Source organism: Sinocyclocheilus grahami, unplaced genomic scaffold (assembly GCF_001515645.1).
Source record: "Sinocyclocheilus grahami isolate Dianchi unplaced genomic scaffold, SAMN03320097.WGS_v1.1 scaffold384.1, whole genome shotgun sequence".
Lineage (NCBI taxonomy): Eukaryota > Metazoa > Chordata > Actinopteri > Cypriniformes > Cyprinidae > Sinocyclocheilus > Sinocyclocheilus grahami.
This window is the reverse complement of record NW_015505563.1, coordinates 146,381-159,271: the sequence shown is the minus strand read 5'-3', so window position 1 is coordinate 159,271 and position 12,891 is coordinate 146,381. Positions and strand designations below refer to the sequence as shown.

At 36.7% G+C, this 12,891-nt stretch overlaps 1 protein-coding gene and 1 non-coding gene across 2 annotated transcripts; both read left to right on the top strand.

Moving 5' to 3' along the window:
• The first annotated feature begins 498 nt into the window (after positions 1 to 498).
• On the top strand, positions 499 to 10,837 carry nt5dc2 (5'-nucleotidase domain containing 2). Its single transcript, XM_016231122.1, has 10 exons — positions 499 to 977; positions 1,292 to 1,491; positions 4,217 to 4,301; positions 4,856 to 4,958; positions 5,224 to 5,325; positions 7,208 to 7,289; positions 7,866 to 7,952; positions 8,171 to 8,311; positions 9,490 to 9,554; positions 9,654 to 10,837. The coding sequence occupies exons 1-10, from the start codon at positions 608 to 610 to the stop codon at positions 9,913 to 9,915; spliced, it is 1,497 nt and encodes a 498-aa protein (XP_016086608.1). The 5' UTR covers positions 499 to 607; the 3' UTR covers positions 9,916 to 10,837.
• Positions 10,838 to 11,651: 814 nt separating this feature from the next.
• Positions 11,652 to 11,723, top strand: trnah-gug (transfer RNA histidin (anticodon GUG)). Its single transcript has one exon. It is a non-coding gene; the product is annotated as a tRNA-His (tRNA).
• Positions 11,724 to 12,891: the final 1,168 nt, after the last annotated feature.

Below are 12,891 nucleotides of genomic sequence, written 5' to 3'. Positions count from 1 at the left end.
AACACATGATCAAAAGCGGTAACTAAACTAATTACATCAGCCTTTTTGTTACTGCACTAAACCAGTTATAATGCGTTCCTTTTGTGTTTGTCCCTTTCTGTCAACACTCCTGTAGTCTGCGATGAAACACGCGTAGAACAACACCATATAAACCATTTTTAAAAAATGTATGTTTGTGAAGTAGAACCAGTGGCTTCTATGGTCACATCTTGTACATGCATGCCTATGTCTCCTGGAACAAAACGTATGCTAAGCATATTCAGTCACGTAGCACATGTAGGCAGTTGCCAGGTCGTCTGACCAATCATAAGGCATGAAATATTGCAAAATTTTCATCAGGGAAACGTATTGGTTGGACTGGCATGTAAACACGTTTTCCTCCTAAACCAAACCCCTAGATAAGTGACGCAGCAGAATACACCTCTTATTGGTTTAACGAACTGTCAATCATTATAAGTCTGGCATTTGATTGGTTAATAAGACAGCTTGCGCCCGCCCAACGATGCCCTCAGCGAAGCTGTATCAGTTCCCACAGAAGCGATCTTACTTAACACGCTGGGCAAGTACGAATGAAAGAAGTAAACAACTTTGTTAGTATAGTTTAGACATGGCTTGCAAAAAAATAGGCAGTTTAAGTAACGCAATGTGGCAAAGAAGCACCACTTGCAGAGTTTCGCTGTGCGCAGGATTGAATATTCCTGCTTTTGCTTGTGGAAGCTTCGCCTCGGCTGGTGCAACAATGAACGGACAGAACTGCTGCAAAGATGGACACAACTGTGGGCCGACGAGAAATTTAGCAGCTAATCATAACCCTGTTGCAGCCGCAGTCACATCACACAGACACCAGATCGTGGGCAAAAATAGAGGCGAAGAATCTCTTAACAAATCTGGCAGGGCTTTCTCATCCACGGCCCCACAGATCAACAATAAAACCTACTTGTGGGCGAGATACAATGAGATGAAACGGCTCGTGCACGGTATGTTGATTTAATTTGCGTTTTCATATGTGATTTTCTGTAATCTCTTCACTCATGGCAAAACATGTTTGTCCACTTTTCCTCCGTTCCAAAGAGGCGCTGCATGGCCTCTGGACATTTTGTAAACAACTGCCACCTGCCATTCACATGTCCGGTGCTTGATCGACATTTTGTTCACAACTATTTCAGGTGTTAGAGACATGGTTTTTCATTATTGCCTTATTTATGCACAGAAGAAACAGTATTTAATTAAAACATATCATGCTTTTAAATGTGTAATAGTAAACCTCAAATCTCCCTTTGCCGCCCCACAGATTTGATTCCTCCTGGGGTGTGCAATCTTTTGAACCCTTCCACCATCTATGCAAACAATGAGGTGAATCTGGAAGAGGTGGACATCTACGGCTTTGACTATGATTACACGCTCGCGCTCTATTCCAGCGCGCTGGACGAGATGATATACAACAAGGCGCGAGAGTTTCTCGTCCAGCACTACAAGGTCCGAGAAAGACATCCAACTTAATGCCATATAAACCTGTTGATTTGCATATTTCATTGTTATTAAACCAAATAATTATAATTACCAAGCTTTATTATTTAGTAAAATACATAACTAGTACATAAACACTTGTGGTCTATTCACACGGAACGCGTTTTTGCGATTAAAACCGCGAGAGGCGGGGCTGTGGAATGGGTTAAATTAAAGAAAAAAAACGTTTGGACACGTTTAAAGTCCGCATGAAATCAAAAATGACTTTATTAGCCCACATTGAAAGTCTTGATGTGAACAATTAATCCTTGCAAGTCAATCTGCTGAAAAAAAATATTTGTCCTGGTAATCTTTAATCAAAATCTCTGATGAAGTTGGGCAGAATATCATTAAAAACAACCCTCCAACCATTAGGTTGCTATGAGCGAGAGACCGAGGAGGAGAGCAAAAATAAAAGCATGCCCTCTATTTAATATTCCATTTCAGTAGGAAATATGTTGCCACTGGAATAAAGTCGGCAGCAACTTCCGGTTCACGGGGACTTTAAAGTTGAACTTTTAACAATAGCACGACGATTTTAAAACGCTGCAAAAAACAAATGCAACAACAGACAACGCAACGGTCAAACGGGTCTGTATACCCAGCGTATGTTTACATAGAAAAATAATGGAAAGCAGTGCAGTGGAATGCAAAACGCATTCTGTGTGAACGGTCCCTTAGAAAGTCTAAGGTCATGGGAAACACAAATGTATCAGGGATTTATAAAATGGTGTTTTGCATACTAGAAAAAGTCAGATATTTAATGAGGATTTTTCTGGTTATGCTCTGTTTCTAAATGTTTCGTTAGCTACCTATTGCTTTTGGATGCAATAAAACTTGCTTGCCTAGTATTGTCTGACTTGTGAACAACATTATTATTATTTATTTATTTTTATTCAAATGTTTAAAGTGGTTTGCAAATCTGTATGAATGATTCATTAGAGTAGTGGTTCTGATGAGTTTACAGAAAGTAGTGAAAACATAAAAAATTCAAACTTTGTTGGGGAAAAAAGGTACATCCACAACTGTCCTGTTAAATTGTACAGGCTATGATTTTTATGTCAAAGCCTTGCAGTTTATGGTAGTAAAAAAGATTAACGTTTTTGTAATTATTATTATTATTTTGTTATAATGTTTGATTTTTATGGACATATACGGTTACTTTTTTGACTAAATTTTTAGCAGTCTGTTAGATTGCCATTTAATGTCCAATTTAAAATCAGTTGAGAACCACTGCATTGAAGATTCGTTCAGAATTTATTTAATGACTGATATGGTCATGCACATTCATGGCTCTGGAATTTTTTTTGTTAAATACTGGAAAACGTTTTTTTTTTGTTTGTGTGAAGTTTTGCACTAAAAGGATAATTAAAATATATGACCTGCAATTTCCTCGTAATAGACCAACAGTCTTTCAACTTCTCTGAGAGAAGGCATGTAATTTTCATATAAAGAAGCTTTACTTATTCATTACTGTTGTAAAATACATAGGACTCATGCATTTTATTATCATTTGTTCCAGGGTCCCAAAATGAAGCAGTTTATGGATGTGTTCTCCATCCCTGAGATGACTCTCTTGGCAGCTGCGAATGATTACTTCATCTCAAATGACATTAAACGTTTTTTTTTTGTTTGTGTGAGGTTTTGCATTAAAAGGATAATTAAAATATATGACCTGCAATTTCCTCGTAATAGACCAACAGTCTTTCATCTTCTCTGAGAGAAGGCATGTAATTTTCATATAAAGAAGCTTTACTTATTCATTACTGTTGTACCAGATAGGCCTATGGGTGTCAAATATAATTTTATAAAAACATTGTAAGTTTCTAATTATAACGCTTTCATTTCCACGGTTATTCAAACAGCACAAAAATGATATACAAAAAGCAAGCAAAGAACAAGAACATTACATTATCAAAGAACATGATGACTGACTTCAGTCTAGCGCGAGTTTAAGCATGCTCAAAAACTCCCCCGTTATAATCAATAAAGCTGCCTACAATGTCAAAAGAATCTCTTACATCGTAGGTACATTTCCACTGTTGTTTATGATGAGAGAATTCGCGAGAGTTTAGAATTCAGTCAGCGTGTGCACACTCAACACAACTCGGGAGTTTCAGCGATGACTCATCTGAACACCTCTGATTGGCCATTGCATTCATAAGCTCAACAGAATCGTGTGTGATTGGATATAATGCAGAACGCTGTAAAAACACATAATTTGATGCATCATTAGCAGATCTATTGCCGGTCTTTACATTTTTCATTTCATTTTCGCTTTATTCATGACATCCTTAATATATTTAGTTTAATTGTACAGGGGTATATTTGTCCAATTTGGTGGCATTTTTGCCCCAAGCCCGCGTTAATTCCAGACCTGTGGCCAGGGGAAGGCTAAGCCATGGGCAAGCATCAACAACCTGACCTTCCTTCCTGGCATTGTAGTACTTTTAACTGTACTATGAATTTTTCTCACTGGTGAATAACACATGATTTATTGTAGTAATGTTGTCTCTGGTCGTCTGGCCTTTAGTGGGCATGGCTTTGGACTGCAATTTGCAGGGAGGGTGGGACGTTTGCCCTTTAGTGATATATGGCTAAAGTTAGCATTTTCCAAGATCTCCTACTGCACATTTTAAGCACTGGTTCACGAAGATTCCTGTTAGAGTTTGTTAAACTCTTATAGTTTGAGAAATATGAGCACTGAATTAATGGACGAATTCTGTCTTTTCAGGATGCAATTGGAATGGTGCATATCAAGGGTTACATGTACAAATGGATCATGCAAGATCTTGGTGAGTATGAACCAATATTACTATGTGCATTACCCAAACATGTGGCACAAAAATGGTTTAAAAACTTAGATAAAGTAAGATTTGTGCTGAGCCAAGTAAAGATCATGTTATTGAAACCTGAAGCTAATGACAACCAGACTTGAAGTTGACTCTCCCGACCCAGTCTGTGCATTGTGTATATGTGGTGTGTATATGTGTGGAAAGCAGTCTTTTGTTTTCAGAGCAGACGGTTGCATAATCAGACCTCTCTGGAGAATGAGATTTGAAGCAAGCAGTTCTGTTGGGCTAGCACAGTCTAATCTTTGGTTTTAATGTTTGTTGGATCCCTGCGGACAAGCAGGCAACCTGCAAATCCTTATCACAGATTTTCCATTGCAGTATAAACACTTTGTAGGCAAACAGGAAAATAGATTTGATCAGATTCTGTTTTACATTCATCATAGTCTGCAAAAATGACTGATTTGGTTTTAGTCAGAATAGAATAGACTTGGTTTTAAAAGGCCCTCATTTTTCTTCCTTTTGTGGCCCCTTTTCCTTCCTTATTCGGTCCCCAGAGAAATACATTCTCAGAGGAGACGAAACATACGCTGTGTTGCACCGGCTGGCCAGTCATGGGAAGAAGCTTTTCCTGATTACCAACAGCCCCTTCAGCTTTGTGTGAGTTTCTTTTCTGTTTTATTATATTCAGCAGATTCATTCATAAAGGATCTCAAAGTACAACTCAGAACTTCTCCATACAATTTTGAAAAAAAGTACATGTATTTAAAACAATGATCATTTATTTTGAACCCCTAATTATTTCTGGTCCCAGATCATTTTCTCACATAGTCATAAGTTTAAACATTATCTTATATGTTTTTATTTATTATTTTTGCACTGTTATTGTTATGTAATTATGCTTTTCCCCCCGGTATTTTTTCAGTGATAAAGGCATGAAGTACATGGTTGGAAAGGAGTGGAGGGACTTCTTTGACGTTGTCATTGTTCAAGCTGACAAACCTCATTTTTTTAATGACTGCTTAAAGTAAGTCTGCTTTATTGTTAATGGAAAATATATAATTTACAGTCATTTGAGAGGTCTGCTTTCAAATGTTTCATTGCGCACTTTAAAAGAGGTGATTCATAATATATAATATTATTTAAGGCTGCATTTTAGGGGTGACCCCGAATAGTCGAAGATTCGATGCTTCGATAAGAGGAGCCTGATTCAACTACCAATCCTACAGTCGAATATTCGCGGGGTGTTATGATCAAGCCATTTTGGCTATATGGGGGCGCTCAAATGTCTGATTTCACATAGAACTACTGGTTTTCTCCCAATAAGTTAATATGCAGCCTATTAAAATAATGCTGTAAATAAGAATCTGAAAAGAAAGAAGCTTCAAATAAATACTTTAACGTACGTGAATAAATCCAACCACCCCTATAGATTTAAGTTTCACTTTCCATAATCCGTGACCAACAGAGGAGCATCTTGGCGGCAGGGATTTAAATCTTTAACAAGACTCAAATTGACACAGGCATAGTGAAAGACTGGATTTTTTCAATCAGGTATAGGGTACAAGTGATTTAAAAACATTTCAGCCGGTATATGTGTATATATTATTTATCTCATATAAGATGCATTTGGTTGATTTGCGCTGCAGATTATCTCTTCAGTGCGCAGCATGAGCAGGACAAACAACAATGCAGAATATTAATAACTATGACTGGGACTGTCATATACATAACAATTATAATGAGAACACTATTATAATAAAACGCTGAATTTTTAGAGTTTCGTTGCTGTGTTTCTGCAAGTTGTTGTGTGAAGGAGTTCATTCAGAGCCGCGCGGACACATTTGTGCATTCGGGGCATTTTGTGCGGATAGCCTATAAGTCGTAATATATACGTTATGTTGTATAAATAAGGAAGTGTATTCTATATGAGATAAATGATGAGTTAAATCACATTGATTAAAAACCTGCTATCAAATACTTCATTCTACTGGTCATCTTCAGGACGCGCAGCTCAAAACAGAAATGCAGAACATTAATAACTACTGTCATATACATAACGTTATAATGAGAGCACTATTGTAAAAAATGTTGTGAATTCTTAGGGTTTCGCTGACGTTTAATGTTAACTATCTTTTAATCAAAACATAAAACATTATTTCCCCCGTTTGTATCTGCGAGGCGTCCGTTACACATTTTACCTGTGTGTTAACGTAATTATGATTGTTGAATGTCTAACTTGACTCTTAGTAATGTATTTTGCCCCGCCCCCAAAACATATGATTCGACTATCGGTCGAATATCGGCAAGATTCGAAAATTCCGATTCGACTATGAAAATCCTTAGTCGGGGACACCCCTACTGCATTTATTTGATTAAAAAAAACTACAACTGTAATATTGTAAAATCTTAAGTTTTGTTATAATACACTTTTAAATTACATTTATTCCTGTGATTGCAAAGCTGAATTTCCAGCAGCCGTTACTCTAGTCTTCAGTGTCAATGATCCTTCAGAAATCATTCTGATATGCTGATTTTGTACTCAAGAAGCATTTATTATTATTATTATCAATGTTGAAAACCGTAGTAGTGTTTAATATTGTTGTGGAATTGGTGATAAAGTTTCAGTATTCTTTGATTAATGGAAAGTTCAAAACAAAAGCATTTGTTTGAAAGAAGTATTTTATGACATTATAAATATCTTTGTCACTTATGATCAATTTACCATCCTTGCCAAATAAAAGTATTTGTTTGTTTTTAAAAAAAGACTGACCCCAGACTTTAATGGATAATAAACAGTAATGTATTGGTTCCCAATAACGTTTTATTTTCTCCAGCATGAGTGTTTTTCGTTTTATTACTTGCCACTTTGCAGTGATTTAAAGCATCTCTATCTCTTAATTTTCCAGACCATTTAGACGTTTGGACAGCAATGGAGACTTACAGTGGGATAGAATCAAGAGTCTGGATAAGGGACAGATCTATAAACAGGTAACACAGATTTGTTTTGCCCTGCATCATGTCTGTTTATTCGGGTAAGATGATTATGAGCAATACAGGCAGAGGAGAAGCTTTTAGTTGGTACATCATTAATGCTTACTCATCTCTGAGTCTGAATTAAGTCAGAGATTACAAATACATCTGGTGAAATATTTTCAGAATTACTGGGACATTTATAAGTTCTCAACGTGCAAAAACATGTTATTTTAAAGTTTACATGGTTAACATTTTCCTGTCCCTGTGAGAATAGACCCAAATCTTTCCAGCTCAGCACTGAGTGTCTGTTAATTGTAGAATGATTTATCCACTTAATTAGGCACTTTCATTTGGAAAAAGTAGAAAAGAAAGTGTCAAGGTCAACTTCAAACTGAATGGAAAATCAATTGAACACAGTTTAGTGGTGTCAGGCGTGTACAAACAGACTTGGCTGACCAGAACCGAGGCTAAGCCCGACTGGGGGTGGGGGTGCAGCGTGTTGTAATTTCTAGTTCAAAACCTAGAAATTACAAATCAGTCGCAATAGTAGCAGCTGGCTAATAAAACTGCCATTGTTTTGCTTTGTTTCAGGGAAACCTTGTGGATTTTCTGAAGCTAACAGGATGGCGAGGATCCAAGGTTTTCTATTTTGGAGATCATCTCTACAGTGACTTGGCAGTGAGTCATCATCATGCTTCTGTTTTGTTCACATTTGTTGCGCATATGTCTCTTCCTTTTGTTTTTACTCTTTCAGCTCAGTGATTCCAACAACAGTGGAAGTAAATCTCAGCCTGTAGTTTTCATAATCACTGGTTTACAGAGTCAAACAGTAACAGTAAATGTTAAAAGGTTCTTGAAGTGGCTCATAGTCTAAACATCCTGTCCTGGCATTTTAGGACCTGATGCTGCGTCATGGGTGGAGGACGGGAGCGATCGTGCCTGAACTTGAGGTAGAGACGAAGGTGGTGAACACTGAGCAGTACGCTCAAAGTCTCACGTGGTTGCAGGCGCTCACCGGACTGCTGGAGCGCATGCAGGTACACTCTTCCTGTTTAGAATAGAAAAATATTTATCCTGATGAATGTCTACTTTTTAATTCAATTTCATGTTAAAGTAAAAAAAAACTTTTATTATAATTATTCAAACTTTCTTCATTTTCTTAATTTAAAAAATATCTCAGTATATCTAAATATTACAGTATATCTGTAAGTGAGTTTCTAGAGAACAAATGAGAGCAAAATAAACACATCTGCATTACATGTGCTTCTACAGTATGTGGTTGCATAGGAATGATCTGATAGGTTTGGCAGCGGTCCATTCGCTTTACATTGATCTGAATTGAGTGTTCTTCTCTAAAATTAGATCTCTATGTAAGAAAAGTTTGGTGTGATCGGTTTTTCTGTGTACGTAATCCAGAATGCATTCGACCCCATATTCTGTCAAGGTTTTGGGTGATAATCGTTTTAAATTGTGCTACACTAAAATTTAAGCCTCTCAAAATGCTATAGAATTTGGGTTTTGGATGAAAAGGAATAAAATTTAAAATTTAAACAGACATTGTTACTATAAAATCCATATCTGTATCACCTGAAGTGATCAGTTTTCATGCTCACCAAGGTTGTTTTTATTTGATAAAAAAAATACAAGTACAGGAAAATATGTGATATTGTGAAATATTACAATTTCAGACTGTTTTCTGTTTGAATATAATTTAGAATGTGATTTATTCCTGCGATTGTAAATATGAAATCTTTAATATGCTAATTTGGTGCTTAAACAATTCTTATTATCAATGTTTAAAACAATTGTGCTACCTAATATTTTTGTGCAAATGTGATGGTTTTATTTTCAGGATTTTTTTTATATAAATAGAAAGTTCAAAAGAATATTTATTTCAAAAAGAAATATTTTGTAACATTAAAAGTGTTTTTAGTATCACTTGCTGAATAAAAATATTATTTTCTTCCAAAAAAAAAAAATCTTATTTACCCTAAAACTTTTGAATGATAGTTTATATTATATTATATTATATTATATATATATATGTGTGTGTGTGTGTGTGTGCGTGTGTATATATATATGTGTGTGTGTGTGTGTGTGTATATATATGTGTGTGTATGTAAGGTCATCTTCCAAAAGTTTTCCCTGTTGATCTGCAGAAGAAAAAAAAAACATTTTCTTTGGACAAGTGACTTATTTCCGTCTTGATTTTCAGATGTATCGGGAGCCTGAGTCCAAGGAGGTTCTGCAGGAGTGGCTGAAAGAGAGAGAGGAGCTACGGTGAGTAAAACCAGACAAAAAGACAAATTCTTGAACTCGCTTGATGAACAGATCAAGGACTATAGCCATTGTAACTCGTCTCCCAATTTCCTTTTACAGGGCAGTCACCAAGAACCTCTTCAACCCTCACTTTGGCAGCATATTCCGTACCTGCCACAACCCCACCTACTTTTCCCGCCGCCTGTGCCGTTTCTCAGACCTCTACATGGCCTCTATCAGCTGCCTGCTGAACTACGACCTCTCATACACCTTTTACCCTCGCCGAACGCCCTTGCAGCACGAAGCCCCCCTCTGGATGGACCAGCTCTGCACTGGCTGCATGAAGACACCCTTCTTAGAAGAGATGGCCCATATTCGTTAAAACCGCCAAAGGTTTAATGTGCAAATATGAACTGAATAGTGAAATGAGGGGTGTGTGTTTGTGTCTCTATCTATAGCATTGGAGACGTGGCACTTTTTGCATGAACGCCACATACAATGGGGCCACCTGCTGGATGTTATGTTGCAATGCGTCTCAATGTTCTCAAGCCTTGGACAGCTAAAGACGGGCTTGTTGATGAACTTATCCTTGTGTTCTTATCTCTAACTTTTTTACATTTGATGCTGTTGCATTACGTCTTACTAATCATATTTAGATGCTAAGTGGTTTACAGTTCTCTCTTTTTTTAGTTTTGTAGATTAAACCTGTATGTCATGAGTTTTGTAGTTGCAACAGGGTGATGTTTGTATTAACATGAATCATGATAGCAGGAGGAGTGAAACTATACTTGGAGTACCCAGACTTTGTTTACTCTGGTAGGCCAAAGTATTAAGCCGCTGGCCAAAAATGCACAATATGAGTTACAAATACAGTAGGTCTGATTACAAGTGCGATTAGGTCAAATAGCTTCATAGATTGGTGTTTTAATGTTACTTACCTTCCCCACACTACATTAATCATGTAGCCAAGCCTCATAAAAGTTTAAATATGTGCAAGTAATACCAGTCTCCACAGCTTATTATTTAGTAGAGAAATTATAATGTTTTTTAAATGACAGCTGTATTTACATACTTGGAAGCTCCTGGAGGGCCAAACCAAATGCTGTTGTTATTTTTGACCTTGCAAGCCCTCACTGTTTGTGGCTTTAGACTAAGCTTCTGTACAATCAGAGCATTGTTTGCTTACAGTTAAATCTGTGAATAGCTATGCTGCTAAATTCAGTTTTCCAGGAACAAGAAAGATCTCATCTTTTGTATGTACTTAGTCTACAATTTAAAAAATCTAATAAAAGGCTTTGTCTTAATATTCGTCATGTTGGTTTGTTTTAACTTTAAGAAATGAAACACCTAACCCACATCTTTTAAAAGTTGTGAAAAAGTGAATTATTACTACAATAATGATTTTCTGTTGAAATATTGTTTTAGAATGTAATTATAAATAAATACATGTAATTTTTTCATGTGATAGAAAAAAAGCCATTACTACAGTCTTCAGTCTCACATGATTATGGAGATAGAATTGTTGCTTAATTCTAAATAAATAGATTACGATCCATAGCTAAATGTAAAGAGATGAACAAACATTAAACACATTGACAAATAAATGGAATGAGATCCACAAATAAATCAAAGTTTCACAAACATTAATTAAATTCATAAATAAAATGAGATTTGCAAATAAAAAAAACATTCACAACTACATATTTATGTCACAACCACAACTTTGCCTGGCATTTATTTGTGAATCGCGTCCCGTGCATTCTATCTCCATACATGATCTTTCAGAAATTATTCTAAAAGATGTAATATTGTCAATGTTACAAACAGCTTATTATTTTTTAGGAAACCTTGATGCACTGCCATTCCGGAGTTTGGGAATTTTAAAGAAATTGATACTTTTATTCAGCAAAGGTAGAAATTGATCAGAAATTATAGTAAAAAGACGCTGTATAATGTTACAAAAGATTTCTATTTTAAACGCTTTTCTTTCATCAAAGAATCCTAAAAAAAAAAGTATCAGTATATTCACAAAATCATCGGCGAGGTGCCGAGTAGCTCGCTGAGATCTGAAATTATATGGTCTAAAACTGCCGCTTGTGCGCAGCTGCTGAGTAGCTCGCCGTGATCGTATAGTGGTTAGTACTCTGCGTTGTGGCCGCAGCAACCCCGGTTCGAATCCGGGTCACGGCAAAAGCGAGTTCTTTTGTCAAGTCAAGTCACCTTTATTTATATAGCGCTTTTAACAATACAGATTGCGTCAAAACAACTGAACAGCATTAATTAGGAAAATAGTGTGTCAATAATGCAAAATGACAATAGTAAACTCTCATTTTTCAGTTAAAGACAGTTCATCATTGAATTCAGTGATGTCAACATCCAGCTCAGTTTAAATAATATCTTTGCAATCAAGTCAACGATATCGCTGGAAATGAAGTGTCCCCAACTAAGCAAGCCAGAGGCGACAGCGGCAAGGAACCAAAGCTCCATCGGTGACAGAATGGAGAAAAAACCTTGGGAGAAACCAGGCTCAGTCGGGGGGCCAGTTCTCCTCTGACCAGACGAACCAGCAGAACGGAAAAATCAATATAAGACGTAATAAAACAGACGATGAACAATATTAACAGCAATTATTATATGATGCAATCAAACTTATAGCAAAATGTGGTAGTTCTGGATGTTGTTTCAGGGTTGGCATCATCTGAGGTCCTCTGAGGAGTTGCATCATCTCTTCTCAGGTGTTCTGGATCCAGACTGAAGCTTGTGTAAATCCTAGTTACCACGGGATGTCAATCCCAGCAGAAACAGAGAAACACATACAAACATAATTAGCATAGCTGCTGTTCCAACCAAGCAAAAATGATTTGTTTAACCCAAACTAACGAATAATAATGTGCATTTGATCAGATATAACTGCAGTAAAAGATTATGACTGCAGTAAAAGATTATGAGATGCATTATTTGAATGCTTGGCCAAAGAGATGTGTCTTTAATCTAGATTTAAACAGAGAGAGTGTGTCTGAACCCCGAACGGTATCAGGAAGGCTATTCCAGAGTTTGGGAGCCAAATGCGAAAAAGCTCTACCTCCTTTAGTGGACTTTGATATCCTAGGTACTACCAAAAGTCCAGAATTTTGCGACCTTAGGGAGCGTGATGGATTGTAGCATGGTAGAAGACTAGTTAGTTACGCAGGAGCTAACCCATTAAGGGCCTTATAGGCAAGTAATAATATTTTGTAACTGATACGGAACTTAACAGGTAGCCAGTGCAGAGACTGTAAAATTGGGGTAATATGATCATATTTTCTTGACCTGGTAAGGACTCTAGCCGCTGCATTTTGGACTACCTGTAGCTTGTTTA

Excerpts from the sequence above, each read along its gene's own strand:
- nt5dc2 (XM_016231122.1), top strand. The coding sequence starts at position 608 with ATGGCTTGCAAAAAAATAGGCAGTTTAAGTAACGCAATGTGGCAAAGA. Across the intron at positions 978-1,291 it reads GATGAAACGGCTCGTGCACG|ATTTGATTCCTCCTGGGGTG; the intron begins GTATGTTGATTT and ends GCCGCCCCACAG. Across the intron at positions 7,290-7,865 it reads AGGGACAGATCTATAAACAG|GGAAACCTTGTGGATTTTCT; the intron begins GTAACACAGATT and ends GCTTTGTTTCAG.